At 52.7% G+C, this 20,684-nt stretch overlaps 1 protein-coding gene across 6 annotated transcripts in view; it reads right to left on the minus strand.

Annotated features, from left to right (window-relative positions):
- Positions 1-1,248: 1,248 nt before the first annotated feature.
- The window catches only part of NCOA1 (nuclear receptor coactivator 1), a 175,945-nt gene continuing 156,509 nt past the window's right edge, over positions 1,249-20,684 (minus strand). For 3 of the 6 annotated variants that reach the window (XM_069850603.1, XM_069850604.1, XM_069850606.1), the window contains 9 exons: positions 20,421-20,547; positions 15,362-15,530; positions 10,883-11,197; positions 10,633-10,734; positions 8,010-8,409; positions 6,032-6,206; positions 4,770-4,953; positions 3,880-3,969; positions 1,249-2,848 (listed from right to left, as the gene is read on the minus strand). In XM_069850603.1, the coding sequence (XP_069706704.1) occupies positions 2,681-2,848; positions 3,880-3,969; positions 4,770-4,953; positions 6,032-6,206; positions 8,010-8,409; positions 10,633-10,734; positions 10,883-11,197; positions 15,362-15,530; positions 20,421-20,547 (1,730 nt within the window). In that variant the 3' untranslated portion in view covers positions 1,249-2,680. Of the gene's footprint in view, positions 2,849-2,953; positions 3,012-3,879; positions 3,970-4,769; positions 4,954-6,031; positions 6,207-8,009; positions 8,410-10,632; positions 10,735-10,882; positions 11,198-15,361; positions 15,531-20,420; positions 20,548-20,684 lie in introns of all 6 variants that reach the window. The other 3 variants (XM_069850608.1, XM_069850609.1, XM_069850607.1) reach the window with 3 other exon arrangements.

Consider the following 20,684-nt stretch of genomic DNA (forward strand, 5'->3'; position numbering starts at 1 on the left):
GCCTTCCAGTACTTAAAGGAGGCCTACAGGAAAGCTGGGGAAGGACTTTTTCCAAGGGCCTGGAGTGCTAGGATGAGAGGGAATGGCTTTAAATCAGAAGGGGAATGTTTAGATTTGACATTAGGAATAAATTCTTCATGCTGAGATTGGTGAGGCCCTGGCCCAGGCTGCCCAGAGAAGTGGTGTCTGTCCCATCCCTGGAGGTGTTCAAGGCCAGGTTGGATGGGGCTTGGAGCAACCTGATCCAGTGGGAGGTGTCCCTGCCCATGGCAGGGGGTTGGAACTGGATGGGTTTTAAGGTCCCTTCCAACCCAAACCATTCCATGATTCCATGAATCCAAAAGCTTCAGCTCCGCAAGTGGGACCTGGCTTGAGGCACAGTTGGTGGCTCTGCTCTTCCCTGCAGATTTGCAGATTCTCCTTCTGGCGCAGCCTCTCCCACCTACACCCCTCGCTCCACGGCTGCGTCGCTTTTGCCTCCTGCACCAGGAGGCCAATTTCTCCGTGTTTTTTATTTGTGCTGAACCAGGTGCTTAATTGCTGCTGGGAACCACGCGAACAGCAGACGGCAGCATCGGCCGGCAAACCGGGATGCGCTGCAGTCCTCTTCCCTCTACACGTTAGGGCCTCCTTTGCAGTAGAAATATTTGAAATGAGCCAATTAGTTCGAAAAAACCTGCATTGTCAGCTAGAATCGCGTGTGCCTCGCCAATCCCTGTCCGGGTCGTCCTGGTCCCAATTGCTCCTGCGCTGTTTCCGCAGCCTGCAGACCGATGGAATCTAATAAACCCCTTTTTCCCTCTACCCACCATCCCATCCTCTGTTCCTGTAGTGAATTCGGGGACCGAGAACCCCACAAAGAAAGATTTCTCTTTTCTCTACAGCATTTTGGGATTCAAGATGCTGGTTTGCACTTTAAGATGTGGATTTTGCAGCCACGCTCTTCGCCCCAAAGGGCTCTGGTTCCACTCTGCCATCCCCTCAGCATGGAAACAAGGAAACATTCGCTGGCAACTCTTCTTTTTTTGTTTGTTTGTTTGTCATCTTTAACTCTTGCAAATCAACATTTTTCCACGCACCAGCACAATTTGTAGAAAAAACCCTCCCCTTGTTCCCTCCCAGTAAAATCCGCAGTGAATACTAAAAGAGACCCCAAACTAAGAGAAAAAATAAATTTATACAGAGCTCAGAGCTATTTACAGTGAAAGGCTCGAGGGAAAAAAAAATAAGCTATCTCCCAGCAGAGAATTCAATTATTATTATTATTTTATTATTATTATTTTAAATAGTTTAAGCTACCTCAGCCGTTAAACACAATCAAAGCAGAAAGAACCGACTGCTTAATTTTATTTAATATTTAATCAGAAAATTTTATCTACAGTAATTGACAGAACCCCTCCCCCCAGCCTTAACCCTAAAAATTATTGCAGTTTTTTTCCCCAAACTGTTCTTTTTTTTTTGTCTTTTTTTGTGTATTTTTTTCCTCCTGCTGCAATATACACATTGGAGCCCCCCCCTCCCCGTTTCGCTCGGAGGCTTTGAAACCGGCATAAAACGTGGAAAAAAAAATGTTGGGTCAAAATACTCTGATTTTTTTTTTTTTTCTTTAAAACCAACAAACTCACGATTGCTAGAAAAAGCTGATTGTACGCACAAGCGGGCTGGGGCGGAGGGGAGAGACCGGGAGGGGTTGTTTAAGCGTGAATTAAAAAAAAAACGGCTTTTCCTGCAGAAATCCAGCGCCGATCCCCTTCCGTGCCCCGCGCCGAGACGTGATCAGTGACAGATCCAGCTGAAACTGAGCTTCCTCCTCCTCCTGCCGCCGCCGCAGTCCTCCAGCTGCCTTCTTCTTCCCCCCCTCCCCGAGAAACCTTCCTCCAGGTTAAGAAGCCAGCAAAATGATTACAAAAATAAGAATCATCTGTAAGTTTGGCTCAAGAAACCAAACTGTCCCGCCTCGGCGCTTCGCCGACATCCAACGCTTTTGTTTTTGTTTTTTTTTTTTAAAAAAAAAAAAGCCAAAAGGAACAAAAAAAGGGGACTAAAAAAAAGAGGGGAAAAGGAAGGGAGCAAAATAAAATGGGGGGGGTAGAGGGGAGAGGGAGTTGAAAAAAGGTGAGGAGCAAAATAAGGAGGGGAAAAAAGGAATTAAAAAAGGGGGGAATAAAAGAGAGAGCAAAATAAAAAGGGAGGAGAAGGAATTAAAAAAGGAGGGAGAAAAATAAAAGGAAAAAAGGGAATTAAAGGGGAAAAGAAGAGAAAAAAGAAATAAAAAGGGAAAAAGGAATTTAAAAAAAGGGAGAAATGTGAGGGGAGCAAAATAAAAAGGTGGAATAAAAAAAGAGGGAAAAGGGAGTGGAGCAAAATAAAGAGGGGAAAAAAGGTATTTAAAAGGGGAAAGGGAGAGAAAAATGAAAAGGGGGGGCAAAATAAAAAAGGGAGGGGAAACAAGGCGGGGGAAAGGGGGAAAAAAAGGTGGGAAAGGGAAAATAAAGGGGAAAAAAACCCACCCCCACCCAATAAAACAAAAAGCCACCCCCTTTTTGCTCCAAACACTACGAGCTGAAGAATGGCTGCGGGTTGAGATATCAAAAATCTCAGAAAAATATATAATATATATATTTATATCTCTCTGTAGGTCGTCTTTTGTGTTTGCAATTTCACATTCCTCGCAAAGCAGTTATTCAGTCAGTAGCTGCTGAAGGAGGCTCTTCTGCTGGCCCGGCGGCGGCGGCGGCCCCGCGGCGTTCTTGGCAGCACCCAAGGGAGCCGGTGGGTTGAGGTAGGGATCTCCTACCAGATTCACTGTACACTGCACGTCGGCGAAGACCTGAACCTGTTGTACCTGCTGGGACACAAAATAGGGGGAAAAAAAAAAAAAAATGGATTTAGCAAGGCCGGGGTAGGGTTCTGGCGGCAGCGGAGCTGGGAACTACGTGAAGTGGAAACTCACTAGAGAACTTCCTCTAGTCTGGAGCCACCCCAGAGAAGAACTCTTCGGTCTTCTTGTCCTATAAAAAGAAAACCGCTGCAACTCATTCGGCTCGGCGAGGTTCATAACGTTGCTCATCAAAAAAAGGGAAAAATAGATCTTTTTTGGGGGAAAAAAGGCCCCCAGCTTGGCGTGAAGGGGCTGCGGCGCGGTGGCCGTGCCGGTGGTGTGGGGTGGTGGTGGTGAGCGAGGTCCAGCGCGGCTGTTTGATCAGAATTAAGAGGTTTGGTGTGTCCCGGTGTGTCCCTACGGAACCAAAGCTGTTGCTACGGGGAAGGGGGAGGCGATGCCGTGATGCCGGCGGGTGCTGGATGAGCTAGGGATGAACTGGATCGTTCCCGGAGCTGGAGGCGAGTGGCTGGGCGCACTTTGGTGATGCTCAGAGGGATGGGCAGCGTCCAGCAGCGCTGCCTGCAGCGACAGGCGCTGCTTGCAGCAACAGATGCTGCCCCCGGAGCCTCCCCCATCCAAATTTCCTTTAACATGGTGGCCTGGTGGCACAGGGACCACGGGCCACTCCGGTGATGGCCCCGAGCCTAGGAAAGAAACCCTCTGGAGCCACAGCGAGCCAGGCTAAGGGGCGTTTAGCACCAAGACATTTATTTTTCCAGTTCAGCCGTGGCATCGCCGTTCTTCCGTGCCAGGAACAAGGCCAAAAACGCTCAAGGCAGCGGCGTGAGCTGGGATGCAAAGAGGGCACTGATGTCACCCAGTGCTGGTGGGACCACGGTGGCTGCAACCCAACCCTGCTAACCAGGGCTGGTCCAGGCAGAAACCAAGCACGCCAAGGCGGAATGGCCGGGGCCGTTTGGCCTTTGCTGGGGATGGGGGGAATCTTGTCAAACTCCTCGGGATACCTGAGATGTGCTTAGCAGTTTCTTACTGACCTGCGCCCCATCTGCTTCTGTTTTCAAAAGGTCAGTGGAGGAAAGCTGGTTGCAGTAAAGGCCCGCGGGTCTCAGCGCTGGGTCATTTACCTGTCAAAAAAAAGCAAGATCCAGGCTCAGCTGGGACTTCCAGATGCTGGAGGGGCACTCGCTGCCCTCTCGCAATGAATTTTGGGGATGAGGCAGCGCTGGGGAACCTGCCAGCATCCACCCTGCACTGTGAGATGAAGATTTTGGGGGCATCGGTGAGGGATCCCATGGGCATCCGGGACCTGTTTCACCTTTCTCCCCACCTCCTACCCTTTTCCCCCGGGCTGTTCTTGCTCTGAGGGAGCACGGAAACACCACCGAACAGCTTGGTGACAGGGACAAAAGCCACCAGCTCAGCCCGTGCACGCAGCCAGCTCGCGGCAGGGACAGCCTCCTTCCCTGCCGAGCCCCACAGCTACTCCCTAGGGAGGCTGCAAGCCCCAGCCCATAATATCCCATGCAAAATCAACGAGCCAAGCATATCCTCCAGGAGCTTAACGGTGCTGAGACAAATCCCAGCTGCTGGAAACACTGGAGGCAGCTTGATCTGGCCCAGGGAGACTTCCACCAAAGGTTTTGGGGCTTCAGGTTGGCGCTGTGCAAGGGTCCTGTACCCAACTGTTCCCATTCCCCATTCCCAGCTTTCACAGCCCCGCAGGGATGCGCGGCCACACGTGGACCCACCACCAGTCCCACTGTGAGGGCTGGAGATTCACAAGGACACCCCAGAACACCCAAAAAGCAGCAGCCAGACTTTTCCCCCTTCGCCCCTTCAGGCACTGTTACCTCCAAAGCCAGGGAGTCCCAGACCCCTGGGAGCTGCCTGCCCATCCCAGGAGCAGGAATGGGTTGGGACTGACCTGCTCCGAGCACATGGAGTTCATCCCAGGCATCTGCAGCGAGTTCATCTGCATCTGTCCAGCCATGGGGTTCATGTTCTGGACGTTGGTGTTTCCTCCTGCCATGGAGACGGTGATGCTCATGTTGTTGTACATTCCCTGCTGAGCGGGTGCCGGCTGGCTCTGCCCCGCTTGGCCAAATACACTGGAAAGAGAGAGAGGAAAAGGCATTACCCGGCTGTGTGGAGCAGCAAGAGGCACCTGGAGGTGTGTGCTGACCCTGGCCTGAGCTGCAATGGCCTCTTGGTGACCACCAAGACCGTTCGCAGCAGAGCTGGTAGAGCAGAAGGGACAGGGGGGTCTTGGGATGCTGCCTGTACCAAGGCTTGCACTTATTAGTTTTGGAAAAGCCCTCTCAGCTCATCCAGCCCAACCCTACTGTGCCTACTAAACCCTGTCCCCAAGTGCCACGGCCACACGGTTTTTTTTAACCCCTCCAGGGATGGGGACTCCACCACTGCCCTAGGCAGCCTCTGCCAGGGCTTCACTGCTCTTTCAGTAAAGAAATTGTTCCTAATATGCAAACGAAACCTCCCCTGGTGCAACCAGAAGCAGTCTCCTCTCATCCTATCACTTTTTCCTTGGGAGAAAGAGACCAAAAGAAGGGAGGTGGCCTATGCGGAAACATCCGCCCTCTGCTCCTGCTGTGGCAGGCAGCTCCCTCGGGAGATGGAGCAGAGCAGGAGAAATACCAGTGCCATAAGAAAAATAGTTACAGGGCTTCAGGCTGGATTGAGGATCACTCAGATGCAAAACCCTGCTCTGTTTAACACCAAACTCTCCTTCCAGCGCCCTCCTCAACACCGCACCATCCTCACTTCGGCTCCGGGCAGGAGGTCAGCTCTCCATTGCAAGGCACGGTGAAGCATCCGACCTCCAACAGCGCTTCCATCTCGTCCCACCCCACCCAGGAACCTCCTGCTCTGTGCTGCTCATCAAGGAGGGGTTAACCCAGCAACCATCACAGAGCCAAGACACAAAGGGCATCCCCCAGGTGAACTTTTGTGGTGTTATTTTTCCTAATTTCTGGAGAGCTGAAGCTCCAAAACCCTGTGTTGGTGGTGGTTTCTGCAGGATGTCGCAGCAGGGCAACACAGCCTGAGCTCAGCATGTGTCCTCAGCCAGGTGTCACCTACAGCTGCTACCATCACCTTGGTGTCACCTTGCCACCTTCTCTGCCTGTGTGACCTGCGCATTCCGGGTTATCCCCACCGGGATCTTACTTGCTGTTCCCCATGGCTCCTTGCTGCCAGGTCTTCATGTCAGGCGACTGGTAGCCCGGTGTCGGCGGGGCCGGCTGCAGCATGGGGCTTTGTGAAGGAGGGAGCTGGGGGGACATCAAAGGGCTGCTGGGGCTGAGGGATGGGGCGAAGGCAGGTTCGCTTTGCTGACCCATGCCTGGGGAAGAAGAGACGGTGTCAGTGGAGCCCAGACCCACTTCCCTCCTCCCCTGCATCAAACCATTGAACCGTAGAATCATAAAGGCTGGAAAAGACCTCTACGCTCATCCAGTCCAACCAGCAGCCCAGCCCCACTAAACCATGTCCCCAAGTGCCACAATCACGTGTGTTTTGAACCCCTCCAGGGATGGGGACTCCACCACTGCCCTGGGCAGCCTCTGCTAGGGCTTCATCACTCTTTCAGGAAAGAAATTGTTTCCAATATCCAGTCTAAACCTCCCCTGGTGCAACTTAAGACAGTTTCTTCTGATCCTATCACCTGTTAACTGGGAGAAGAGCCAAAGCCCCTCCCCTGTCTCCGACCTCCTTTCCAGGAGCTGCAGAGAGTGATGAGTCTCCCCTCAGCCTCCTCTTCTCCAGACTAAACAGCCCCATGGCCCTCAGACACTCCCAGAATCTCTGGGCTCCAGACCCTTCCCCAGCTCTGTTCCCCTTCTCTGGATGCGCTCCAGCCCCTCAAGGTTTTTCTTTTTGTGAGGGGCCCAAAACTGAACCCAGGATTTGAGGTGTGGCCTCACCAGCACTGAGTGCAGGGGGACAATCCCTTCCCTGCTCCTGCTGGCCACCCCATGGCTGATCCAAGCCAGGATGCTGTTGGCCTTCTTGGCCACCTGGGCCACTGCTGGCTCATGTTCAGCCACTGTCCTCCAGCACCTCAGGTCCTTCTCTGCTGGGCAGCTTTCCAGCCACTCTTCCCCAGGCCCGGAGCGCTGCATGGGGTTGTTGTGTCCCAAGTGCAGGACCCGGCATGTGGCTTTGTTAAACCACATCCAGTTGGCCTCAGCCCATGGCTCCGGCCTGTGCAGATCCCTCTGCGGAGCCTTCCTGCCCTCCAGCAGATCAACACTCCCACCCAACTTGGTGTCATCTGCAAACCAACGGAGGGAGCACTCGATCCCCTCATCCAGACCATGGATTAAAAATATTAAACAGAACTGGTCCCAACACTGAGCCCTGGGGTCATTGCTTGGGACTGGTGCCTTAGGTTTGACTTTCAGTTTTGTGGTCTCTGGTTTTCACTTCAAGCAGCTGCCTCGCGCAAATGCAAATATTTCATGATTGAAGGAGCAGGGAAACCCCCCTCAAGTGGTTTCCATCAGCAGGTGTTCTCTTTAGCATCACACCGGGCTGGAAAACAGCCAGCATTCTGGAGAGATGCTGCCAAAGGAGGTTCACAGAATCATAGAATGGTTTGGTTTGCAAAGGACCTTAAAGCCCATGCAGTTCCAACCCCCTGCCCTGGGCAGGGACACCTCCCACTGCATCAGGTTCCTCAAAGCCCCATCCAGCATGGCCTTCAACAGCTCCAGGGATCAGCCACGACATCTCCGGACAACCTGTGCCAGTGTCTCACCACCCTCAGTGTAAAAGATTTCTTCCTTATATCCAGTCTAAATGACCCCTCCCTTAGTTTAAAACCATTACTTGTTTTCTTGTCCTGTTATTCCTGCAGGACAACTGCAGCCACCAAGCAGATTTCTCTCCTCATCAGTGATGTCCACCTTACCGAGACCTTGCAGATGCCTGACCTCCAAGACAGTGCCTGCACTCAACTCCACACCGGTTCACCCATCTCCTACCAACGTGGTGCCCACACGAGAGGCACGAGCTCATTCCAAGCATCTCAGCCAGGGTTTGGCTCTTTTGGGACCAAATATATTTAAGGAGGAGCATTTTGGAGGACTCAAGGGTGCGAGCTCTGCCAGATGGCTTCCCAGTCCAACCCCACTGCTCGTCGTACCTGATCCCGAATACTGAAAGATGTTCTGCTGCATTTGCGGGGTCATCCCGGTGCCGAACTGCCCTCCAACGCCGCCCATCATGCCCCGGTTCACCATGCTGCTGCGGTTCGCCAGCGCCGCCTCGGGGTTGGATGCCAACGGTGAGAAGGGACTGGTGGAGGTGGGTGGGTTTCCCGGAGTCGTACCGTAGTTTGGAGGGTAAGGGAATTGTTGAGGGGGCGCTTGGGGTAAGCGAGCGGCTCCGAGCTGGACCGGGAGCCCAGCGGAAGGAGGGAGGTTGTTGCCGAAGCTTTGCTGTCTCATCAGGATGGCTCGTTGCTGCATGAGCTGCCGCTGCCGGTGCTGTTGGCTGTAGAGCTCGCGCTGGCGCTGAGCCAGCATCTGGGCGTTGAGGGGAGGCTGCGGAAAAGAAGGGGATGCCCACATTATCACTACGACCCTCCGCTTCTGGCAAACAGCTCAGAGCACCCCCTGCCTTGGTTCTCTTGTTCACCTGGCTGCCACCAACGACCCCGCCCCTCTGAGGGTCCCACTTCATAGAATCATGGAGTGGTTTGGCTTGGAAGGGAACTTAAACAATATCCAGTTCCAACCTCCTGCCACGGGCAGGGACACCGCAAGCTGGATCAGGTTGCTCCAAGCCCCATCCAGCCTGGCCTTGAACACCTCCAGGGATGGGGCAGCCACCACTTCTCCGGGCAACGTGCGCTGGGGACTCACTACTCTCATTGTGGAGGATTTCTTCCTAATGTCTAATCTAAATCTTCCCCCTTCCAATTTAAAGCCATTCCCCCTCATCTTATCACTACAGGCTCTTGTAAAAAGCCCCTCCCCAGCTTTCCTGGAGCCCCTTTCAGTGCTGGAAGCTGCTCTAAGGTTTCCCCGCAGCCTTCTCTTCTCCAGGCTGAACAAACTCAACTCTCTCAGCATGGCCTCATAGCAGAGGTGCTCCAGCCCTCAGATCATCTCCATGGCCTCTTCTGGACCCATTCCAGCAGTTCCTTCTTATGTTGGAGATTCCAGAACTGGACACAGGGCTGCAGGTAGGGAATGCCCTTCTTGTGCCCTCCTTGTGCCCTCCTTGGGATGCTGCTGTGTGCCAGAGCCTAGCATCCCTGATTTCAACTCTTTTGGTTCTGTACTCTTTGAAAAACACCCCACCCCACAAGCTTTTCCATCACCATGGGCTCATTTCCCACATGGCCGAGCCAGATGTGTTGGATTTAACCACGTTGACAAGACCGACAAGCCATCAGCGACTGAAACTGGAACTCGGAGGGGAACCATTTGGTCCCTTTCCCTATTGCTAATGCTCCCAATGGAATATCAGGGATGTCGTGCTGCTTCAGGAAAAGGCCCAGCCTTCTCCAAGTAGTGGAACGAAGTCACTAGAACTCAGCTATGCTTTCCGACTTCTCCTTGTACCTAGCAGATGTTTCATCTACTTTATTAAAACCAAACAAGAACTTTAGCACCGGGGGATTTGCAGGATCATTAGGATTCTCTAGAGATTCCGGTATTGAAAGGATGGCATCCACTTCCTAAAGATCCTTCTCAATTAATTGCATTAGCATATTCTTCCCTACATGTTAATGAAGGATTTAATAGAATCATAGAATCACTTGGTTGGAAAAGACCTTTGAGACTATTGAGTCCAACCATCCCTGACAATACTAAACCAGATCCCTGAGCAACTCATTTGGCTTTAAAACATCTCCAGGGGTGGAGACTCAACCACCTCCCTGGGCAGCCTCTGCCAGTGCCTGAGAACCCTTTCTGTACAGAATTTTTTCCTGATGTCTAATCTGAACCTGCCCTGGTATAACTTGATGCCATTTCCTCTCATCCTACCACTGTCACTTGGGAGAAGAGACCAACACCCACCTCACTACAACCTCCTTTCAGGCACCTGTAGATGGTGACGAGGTCTCCTCTCAGCCTCCTCTTCTCCAGGCTAAACGACCCCAGTTTCCTCAGCTGCTCTTATAACACTTGTTCTCCAGCCCCTTCCCCAGCTCTGTTCCCCTTCTCTGGATGCGCTCCAGCCCCTCAAGGTTCTTCTTTTTGTGAGGGGCCCAAAACTGAACCCAGGATTCAAGGTGCAGCCTCACCAAGGCTGAGTGCAAGGGCACAATCCCTTCCCTGCTCCTGCTGGCCACCCCATGGCTGATACAAGCCAGGATGCTGTTGGCCTTCTTGGCCACCTGGGCCACTGCTGGCTCATGTTCAGCCACTGTCAATCAACATCTCCAGGTCCTTCTCTGCTGCACAGCTTTCTTGCCACTCTTCCCCAAGCTTGGAGCGCAGCATGGGGTTCTTGTGTCCCAAATGCAGGACTCGGCACTTGGCCATGATGAACCCCATCCCATTGGCCTCAGCCCATGGCTCCAGCCTGTCCGAATCCCTCTACAGAGCCTCCCTACCCTCCACCAGATCAACACTTTTGTACCTCAAGGTGGTGTAGAAACTGGAATAAGAGTGAAACACGCATGCAACTACCTACGGCACATGGGAAAGTCTTTCTCTCCTGTTAATGACTGAGAGAAGCACACCAGGCTGTGCTAACATGGGGATTAACTCTCATTTTTTCCAGACTGGAGGACCACGCATCATCCCCCTTACCTGTGGCGTAATCTGCTGCTGCATCCCCGCCCGCATATTGATGCCCACGGGAGAGCTGGCTGCAAACTGGTTGAGGATCGCCTGCCGGTTTTGATGGATCAGCTGGAAGGTAGGAGAAGAAAAAAAACACCCAAAGAGACCTTCAAAACTCTGATGTAGGATCGTCCCACCCACGTGATCCCTTCCGATTGGGTTGAGGGTCCCTCCATCCCCTGGCCACAGCCCGAGGATGCAGATGGAGAAGGTTTACCTGCTGCTGGCCCTGGAGCCGCTGCTGCAACTGGAGTCGGAGCTGATTTGGAGCTGTGGTGGGTCTGTTGAGCGTCTGCCGGGGCTGCATGGCCATGTTGGTGGGGAAGGCTCCGCGGGGTGGCGGGACCTGCACCGGCATGGCCCCAAAGGACGGCTTCTGCCTGACCATGCCAGGGAAAGCACCGGGAAGGTTGGTGGTGGGAGACGAAGAGGAATAAGGCTGGGGGTACATTCCAGCTTTCTGTTCCATCATGAGGGGTGGGGTGGCTTGTTGGGGCTGGAACCGCTCCGTCAGGGCTTCCAGCCCGCCGCCCTGGTGAAGGCAAAGGGAGAAGAAAAGATCAGAACCCCTCCAGGGACAAGGACTCCACCACTGCCCTGGGCAGCCTCTGCAAGGGCTTCACCACTCCTTTTGTGAAGAGATTGTTCCCAGTAGCCCACTTGAACCTCCCCTAGTGCAACTTGAGGCCATTTATTCTCGTCCTATAGCTTGTCACTTGGGAGAAGAGAGCAGCACCCACCTGGCTCCAACCTCCTCTCAGGGAGCTGCAGAGATAAGAAATCAGGAGTTGGAGCTATGAACCCACAGAGTAGCAACACCTGGGAGCCAGAATCCTTAATCCAAGTTCCACGGATTAAGGCAAAGCTGCATTATAAGAAACCACATTCACATCCCACAGGTGATGGGATTTGCTTAGATGGTGCCCACAGAAGGACTGAGGCTGGAAGGCAGGGATGAGCGTAGGGGAATGGTTTGGTTGGCAATCATGGAATGGTTTGGTTGGCAATCATGGAATGGTTTGGCCTTGAACACCTCCAGGGATGGGGCAGCCACCACTTCTCTGGGCAACCTGGGCCAGGGCCTCCCCACCCTCCCAGGGAAACATTTCTGCCTAAGATCTCACCTCAATCTCCCCTCTGGCAGCTGAAAACTGTTCCCCCTCATCCTACTCCTGCACTCCCTGATCAAGAGCCCCTCCCCAGCTTTTCTGTAGGCTCACTTTAAGTGTTGGATCAGACGCCTTGGGATCAATTAAGATGGTGGTGGGGAAAATTTAACCACTTAAGATAAATTAAGATGGAGTTCATATGGTTATAGGACTGGGTGAGCAGCACCACAGACCTGCTGAAATGAGCCTCTTCTGCTCTTCCCTCTCCAAACTATCTCATTTCCAGCTGCTTCCTGATTAAACTAGGTACAGGTACCTTCTATGTTTCATCCCACCATGGTTGTAGTAGCATGGAGAAGACAGTGGGTTTGACCAAGTCAGAGTAAATACCCTCACCTCAGGGGATGTGAATCCCCACCTGCCAAGAGTACATCCTGGAAGGGGACTATCAAGACCTTTTCTTCCCAAGGTTGCCTTTATGCTGACGTGTCACTGAAAATGTCCTTCAAGCAAATATTTCATGGAACTATTAAAAGTATTTCTGAGCATCAGCCAAAGCCATGGAAAAAGCCCAAATTCCTATTAATGAAATCATAGAATCATAGAATCACTTGGTTGGAAAAGACCTTTGAAATCATTGAGTCCAACTGTACCTGTCCAATACTAAACCAGATCCCTGAGCAACTCATCTACCTGCCTTTTAAATCCCTCCGGGGCTGGGAACTCCACCACCTCCCTGAGCCTCCTCTGCCAGTGCCCGAGAACTCTTTCTGTGAAGACATTTTTCCTGATATCTAATTTGAACCTGCCCTGGTGCGACTCGAGGCCGTCTCCCCTCATCCTATCGCTTATCATTTGGGAGAAAATGGCTCCAACCTCCTTTCCAGGAGCTGCAGAGAGTGATGAGGTCTCCCTTCAGCCTCCTCTTCTCCACACCAAACAGCTCCCAGAGCCCCTGGGCTCCAGACCCTTCCCCAGCTCTGTTCCTCTTCTCCAGACATTCCCCCTACCCCAGCTTGGTGTCATTCGTGAACTTACTAACGATACACTCAATCTGCTTTTTTTCAATTTCCATGAGTCGATTCCTGAGTCGGGTGTTCACCACATCCTTTTTATCCAGGCTGTGCATCCAGAATCATGGCCTGCCTCGGTTTCTTTTCCCAAGTCAGGGGCAGGGAGTTCAGCCTCTCTGCTCCTTCCTACTAGGGCTGCTCTTGCCAAAGATGCAGCTGCAACAGCTCACTCATTTCACGAGGGTTTTGCAGACGCAGCTGGGGCAGATTCCAGCCACCCTTTCCTGTGCTGCACAGGCTCCAGCAGCAACACGCTGCTGGATTGAGATGCCCTCTGATGGTGCCCGGTGTCCCCACACCAATCCACTGCTTCCCATGCTGAGCAGCACCCTCTTCACAGTGATTTTCTCACATGTGGACCCCGACCCAGCTTTGCTCCCATCCAGGGATCATTTTGGGGCCCTCAATACAAAAAAGACACCGAGGAGCTGGAAGACGTCCAGAGAAGGGGAAGGGAGCTGGGGAAAAGGGGCTGGAGAACAAGCTTTATGAGGAGTGGCTGAGAGACCTGGGTTTTTAGCCTGGAGAAAGAGAGGCTGAGGGGAGACCTCATCACTGTCTACAACTGCCTTAAAGGAGGTTGGAGCCAGGTGGGTGTTGGTCTCTTCTCTCAAGTGACAGCAACAGGACAAGAGGGAATGGCTTCAAGTTGCACCAGGGCAGGTTCAGATTAGACACAGGAACAATTTCTTCACTGAAAGGGTTCTCAGGCACTGGCAGAGGCTGCCCAGGGTGGTGCTGGAGTCCCCATCCCTGGAGGTATTTAAAAGGCAGGTAGATGAGTTGCTCAGGGATCTGGTTTAGTATTGGAAAGGTACGGTTGGACTCGAGGATCTCAAAGGTCTTTTCAAACCAAGAGATTCTGTGATTCTACAACAGGTCCCTCAAATTGCTCATGAAAAGATAAGCATCGTGGGATGATGGCAAGGGCCACATTAGGAGCTGGGCCACCTCCGGGCTTAAATGAAGCAGGATCAGGCCCAGAGCAGCTGCAGGGACTGGCTTAGAAGCTTCTTTCCCAGGATGTCCCATTTATCAGCAGAGTTTTGATTCTGTTCCTTGTTTTGGAAAAAAACATGCATGCGAGCCCTAAGGGGCACGGAAAAAGAAACCACCCTGAGACAAATCCCAAGCAATCCATCTCATTTTCCACCTCTCTCCCTCACTCCCCTGCAGACGGCTTTCTGCCCCTGCCATGTTCTGGTATTTATGAAATCCTGGACCCTTCAGAAGCATCTGCCCCTGTGGATAATACCCAAGCAGGGAGCCTCCAGTGGAGCTCAGCTGCAGAATCCAGGGCCCCAGCACTATCCGAGTATGAGAGCACCGCTGAAAGGAAATCTTTTCCCTGTGGTTCAACCCGAGACAGCGGGGCAGCTGCACTGTAAACCAATCCTGATAGCAAGGGCTGCACGGTTTCATACCAGCCAGGCCATTAGATATATTATTAGGCAGCACAACCCAAGCTCAGGAATCCCAGGCTGTGGGATTCCAGCGGGAACGCTCCTCCGTGCCCTAATCCCTCTTGGTAAGGTGGGGAAGCGGGAGAGCTTGCCAGCGCTCCCCTATTACATGAGCCAAAACCGCTCGGCCGCCTCTTTGCCAGGCTGCCGATTCTCATGGGGAATTGCGTTTGAAAAGCAGAGCAGCGAGATATTGTATTTCATGGGGCTGTTTTCCAGCTTTTTTTGTGTGTGAGGGGAGAGAACGGCATGGTGTTAAGTATCGTCTCTGAACCTGATGCGCTCGTGCGTTCCCACTCACATCTGGCCTCCTGTTACCAGATGTTGGAAATCCTCCTCCGTGCTCACATCAAGCCTCAGCTCAACATGAGCCGGCGATGTGAGCCCTGAAAGCCAAACCGTGTCCTGGGCTGCATCAAAAGAAGCGTAGCCAGCAGGGCCAGGGAAGGGATTCTCTCCCTCTACTCTGCTCTCATGAGACGCCACCTGGATTCTTGTGTCCAGTTCTGGAATCTCCAGCATAAGAAGGATGTGGAACTGTTGGGACAGGTCCAGAGGAGGCCGCAAAAATGATTCAAGAGCTGGAGCACCTCTGCTATGAGGACAGGCTGAGAGGGTTGGGGTTGTCCAGCCTGGAGAAGAGAAGGCTGCAGGAAGACCTTCGAGTGGCTTTCCAGTATCAGATGGGGGCTGTAAGAAAGCTGGGGAGGGCCTGCAGTGATAGGACGAGGGGGAATGGCTTTAAATTGTAAGGGGGAAGATTTAGATTAGACATTAGGAAGAAATTCTTCACACTGAGGGTGGGGAGGCCCTGGCCCAGGTTGCCCAGGGAAGCTGTGGCTGCCCCGACCCTGGAGGTGTTGAAGGCCAGGTTGGATGAGGCTTGGAGCAGCCTGATCCAGTGGGAGGTGTCCCTGCCATGGCAGGTGGGTTGGAACTGGATGGGCTTTAAGGTCCCTTCCAACCCAAACCATCCTATGATTCAATGACTATATTCTGCCTGGACCCGTATCTGACCTCCGGTGAGTCCCACGGGTAGTTCTCTCTTTACCTGAACGAGTTTGTCGATCCCGAGAGCTCGATCCAGCTCGGCCAGCTCTGTCTCATCTTTGCCGCTGAGGAAAGAGACGAGCTGCTCGAGCAGGGCCTTCTCGTCATTCCGACCCTCCGGCGTGGTGGGAGGACACAGGAGCTCATCCAGCTGTGAAGTGATGCACTGGCTGCAGAGAGAAGAAGACAAGAGGAGTCATGTTAAGGTTTACGAAGCAACAAGGAGGCTGAGCTGGGAGATGCTCGAGCTCCTGCAGCCATGGGGACCTGCTCCCATCTCACGGGATGCAGCCTCATCTCCCGGCTCCAACATCAGCTGAGCCACTCAGAGAACTGCTCGTAGGGATGAACCTCTCCAAGAAACAAAGCCTGGAGAGCATTTCAGTGAGGTCTGGGATAAAAACTTTGATGCTTTTGCAGGCTCCCATGGGTGTTTTAGGGAGGCAGAGTGAAACTTCTGCCGGCACGAAAGCGGGAAGGCTTAGACGGAGCCAGAGCAGCTGGAAGCGAAGCAGCTGAAGGCGAAGAGGAATCTTTTGAGCTGCAAAAAAATACGATTTCTGCAAAGCTCGCTCGATATTCTTTGGGAATAAGATTAATATGTAATGAGAGACATTCCAATGACGTGACTAATTGGAGTCAATCGGATTTGCCGGGTCTGACACGATGAAGAGAGCCGTGGCAGATCATGCTCGCAGAGAGGTACAAAGGCGAGGGCTGGAACATGCCAGCAGTTCCCAAGCAGCAGACATGTTTATCCTTTTAACTCCAGATGAGGACCAGATGTACAGTAAGGAACTGAAGCCAAGCTGACCGAGACTGCTCCAGCCAACACACGCAGCCTAATCCAGGGAAAAGGAATACTCGGCGCTGGGATTTCTTCCATTGCAGAGCGGGAAGCAGGGAGACAGAGGTGAAAAGCAGGGTTGGTTTCACTCCACCGCTAAGGTCCCTGCCACTCGATGAACCCAACCCAGTTCTTCGGTGCCAAGCGCAAAGGACAAAGTTTGCTGCACAGGCATCACTCTTGAGGGGACGGGCTTCTTCCCCACATTCACAAGCAGCTAGAGGAGAAATTCCAGCTGGCTCCGTCTCTTCAGCCCGTGCTGGACCTCTACATGACGGCAAAAACTGGTTTATAAAGCAATTGAGGGGACAATACAATCTTTATGCAGTAAATCAGCCTCCAATGTGTCCTGCTTTGCAGCCCAATCCCACTGGCAGAGCCTTCTCTACTCCTCCTCCCCTCCAGCACCATCCCACGGTGGGTTCAGATGAGTCTCTGGGATCATCAAAGGAGACCTTGGATCCATGCATCATGTCCCCAGTTTTCTATCTGAAGGTTTTCTCTCCACCACAACTCTTCAGGCTTTTTTAAAGCCTTTTTTAAATACAGCTCCTTGCAGAGATGGTGTCAAACGATGCTTGAGGTCCTGTAAAACATCTCCTTGGCGTGGCCTCCAAGCACTGCTCTGGAATGCAGCAGGTCTCTGGCCCTGCACAGATGGCATCTGCGTGCCAGCGTTCAGGCAACGGAACAGGCCCTGGGTGGCATGTTTGACCTTGAGGGATTAGAGGAACCCTCTGTGTGTGAGGACAGAGACCCAGACCTGCTTGGAGGTGCCCTGGACCTGGCCCAAGGTGTACCTCTTCTGCATATGACACTCGTGAAGGGAGGATTTGGGGAACAGGAGAAATTGAAAAGGAAGCTCCTGCTCCCTGGGACACCTGGTGCTGGGAGAGCTGGACACCACCAGCTTCCTGAACAAGGACAGGACTTGAGACCACCTCCAGCCCATGTCCCAGCTGGGAAACCTTTACACCTTCCACAGCAAACTCTGCTGGCTGGTTCTCAGCTAAAATTCATGTGTAATTCCTGTCATATCTGCAGTCCAAAGGCTCTGGGTGGACAGGCTGCCAACCGGGAATGAGGGCATCTCCCAGGACAAGTGTGTCCTCCCCAGCTGGAGCACATTTGCAGATCTTCAGGACCAAAGTCCACAGGCTTTTCTCAGCAGCTTCTCTTCTTTTGACTTCAGTGGAAACAGGGTTTTGTTGGTCACCACGCTGCTGGATGGAAATGCTTAGACCCCACCAAGATGTTGTCAAGGCAGGTCTCATCCACGATGCTTCATCAAACCTATGGCTGCTGAAGAGAAGAGAGGGAACTGAGCTGAGAAACAGCTTCTTCCAGTGTTGCCTCTGCTCACTACCTCCAGAAGGAACAGCCCACAGCCAAAGATTCTAAGCAGGAGGAATGGAGGCTCACCAGGACAAGCAGCCTTCTGCCTCTCATCTTGTTGTCATATTGTGGTCCTGGTCCATGTGTTGGCTCTACCAGCGACTTCACTGTGTGGGGAGCCCAACCTTGCTGTAGGGAACTGATGGAGTCACAGGAAGGCATAGAATCAGAGAATCCTGATGTCTAACCTGAATCTGCCCTGGTGCAGCTTGAGGCCATTTCCTCTCATCCCACTGACTCACTTGGGAGAAAAGACCAACAACCACCTCGCTCCAACCTCCCTTCAGGGAGCTGTAGGCTGCGATTCTTCTCTTCAGGCTAAACAGCCCCAGGGCCCTCAGCTGGTTCTCATAACCCCGGGCTCCAGCCCCTTCCCCAGCTCTGTTCCCCTTCTCTGTACATGCTCCAGCCTCTCAAGGTCTTTCTTGGAGTGAGACGAGCAACACTGAACCCAGGATTCAAGGTGCGGACTCACCAATGCCAAGAACGCACCACACAACACGGTTTTCCCTCAGTCCCAAGAAAGCAGGACCTTGTAAAATCCTAACCAGGCTGGAATTTTCAGGTGTGGCTGAAACCACCACTCCCCAAGGGCAGGTGTGTGATTTGTCACTTCCGCATCTCACCAGGCTCCGGGGAGATGCCACCACTCTGCTGACCAGACCTTGCACCTTGTCTCCTGGCACACTGCTCTGCCCTGAAAACCACCCAAGGCGTTCTTCCCTCCTGAGGCCGCAGGAGATGCTTCCTTCCTTGATACCTGTACAGGTCCTGGGTCCTTGCTCAATAATCCTGCTGCAAAGGGTGAGCCAGAAGAAAATCCAGCTCCCTCCCTCCCAGCTGTGCTGGCTGGGAGGACAAAAATGCCTGTATCAGCCAGTCTGACTCAGTGCTTGGAGCATGAGGCCGCTGAGTAAGGTAAGGCCATTTTTACCCCAGAGGCAGTATTTGAAGGAACTTTTAAGCTACGAATCATAGAATCTTGGAATGGTTTCGGTTGGAATGAACCACAAAGCCCATCCAGTTCCACCCCCTGCCATGGGCAGGGACACCTCCCACTGCATCAGACGCTCCAAGCCCCATACAACCTGGCCTTGAACACCTCCAGAGATGGGGCAGCCACCACTTCTCTGGGCAACCTGGGCCAGGGTCTCCCCACCCTCATTGTGAAGAATTTCTTCCTAACGTCTAACCTAAATTTTCTCCCTTCCAATTTTCCCCTCGTCCTATCACTACAGGCCCTTGTAAAGCCTCCAGCTTTCCTGGAGCCCCTTTCAGTACTAGGAGGTTGCTATATGGTCTCCCCACAACATTCCCTTCTCCAGGCTGAACAACCTTAACTCTCTCAGCCTGGCCTCACAGCAGAGGTGCTCTTGGATCATCTTCACAGACTTCTCTGGACTTGCTCCAACGGTTCCATACCCTTCTCATGTTGGGGATTCCAGAACTGGACACAGGACTCCAGGTGGGGTCTCATGAGAGTGGAGTAGAGAGGGAGAATCCCCACCCTTGACCTGCCGGTCCCACTTCTTTGGATGCAGCCCAGGACATGGTTTGGCTTTCTGGGCTGTGAGCACACATTGCCGGCTCATGTTGACCTTCTCAGCAATCAGCACCCCAAGTTCTTCTCCGCAGCACTGCTCTCAATCACATTGTCCTCCATCCTGTATTGAAACTGTGGATTGCTCCAACCCAAGTGTAGGACCTTTCACTTGGCCTTGTTGAACCTTTTAAGGTTCACAGAGACCTACTTCTCCAGCTTCTCCAAGTCCCTCTGGATGACACTCCATCCTTCTGCTGTGACAGCTGCACCACTCAGACTGGCAACCTCTTCTTGGGCTGAGTGATAAGCTTTGAAGAATTAATCCAAATTTAGCCCCTGGAAAAAGATGTTTGGCTACCAACTTGCTTGGATCTGACTCTTACACGTCTTCTTCACGACTGGAAAATAGAGACCACGCTCATCTGCTAAAGACTCCAATGAATAGAGGGAATTCTGCCTCTCTGCAAAGCAGGGCTGGGTTTTGGCAAGAGGATCCCTGCAGAGCTCATCAGTGCTGGCTCTGAAACCAGGGACCAAGCGGAGGATTCACCTCCCATGGCATTAAATACATCTCGGTGAGCTCTGCTGCATCAGTGAGCGCTTTGGGGTGCCCCTTTCCTGGCTCCATCCACAAGGCTCTCCACCCTTCTGACCTCTCATCCCAAAAGATCCAACCTAAGGTCTCCTCCAGCCCATTCACAGCCAAGAAGTGACACTGTACTTTGGGCAGGTGATGTCCCCTTGGCTACTGGGGCATGGACCCACAAAAGGTGGTCATAGAATCATAGAATGTCCTGAGTTGGAAGGGATCCATAAGGATCGTTGAGTCCAAGAGGACCGGAGGGAGTTATCTGGCCTTAGATTAGATCTGGGATAGTTTTATTAGAGCTGCAATCATGTGAAAACACACACCCTCCTTGTGGTTCTCCAGATCCCACCACCCACCCTGGGCGAGAAGGGATACTGGGGAACACCAACCCAAATATTGGCACTGCAACGGAGAGTGGGTATTTGCAGCATCCTTGGCCCTGCCATGGAATTATTCAGGTCTAGATGTATCCCACCCCTGTCCACTCATCCTAGAGAGACAGAAGACATCATCTCCTGCATCCTAGCACCCTACGAAACCCAAAGCCACGTTCATCCCAGCCTGCGCTTGCCTTGTTTCCAGGCAGGCAGCAAAGCAGGAACACAGCTTTTTGACCAGGCAACTATTACCAGGACACCCTGAAGTTCTTGGAGAGCTTGGGAAGCCACCAACCCAGCAATACTTACTCTTCGGGTTTATTTAGCGCACCCCGATTCATGGCTGCCATGCTGTTATCTGTCCAGGGGATCTGCTCCCCCATCCCCGGCTGTCCAAACTGGTGATCTGGCACCCCCATCTCCAGCTCAGGCATTCCTGGGGGGAAAAATAGGATGGGGGAAGGAAAAATTAGTGTGCGGACAGGACTCGCGTGCTGCCAGGGGGGACCAGGCAAGCTCACAGCAATAGGATGCCAACGGTGTCCTACAACATCCCTAAAAGGGACACCAAGA

The sequence above is a fragment of the Phaenicophaeus curvirostris genome, chromosome 2, assembly GCF_032191515.1.
Source record: "Phaenicophaeus curvirostris isolate KB17595 chromosome 2, BPBGC_Pcur_1.0, whole genome shotgun sequence".
Taxonomy (NCBI): Eukaryota; Metazoa; Chordata; class Aves; order Cuculiformes; family Cuculidae; genus Phaenicophaeus; species Phaenicophaeus curvirostris.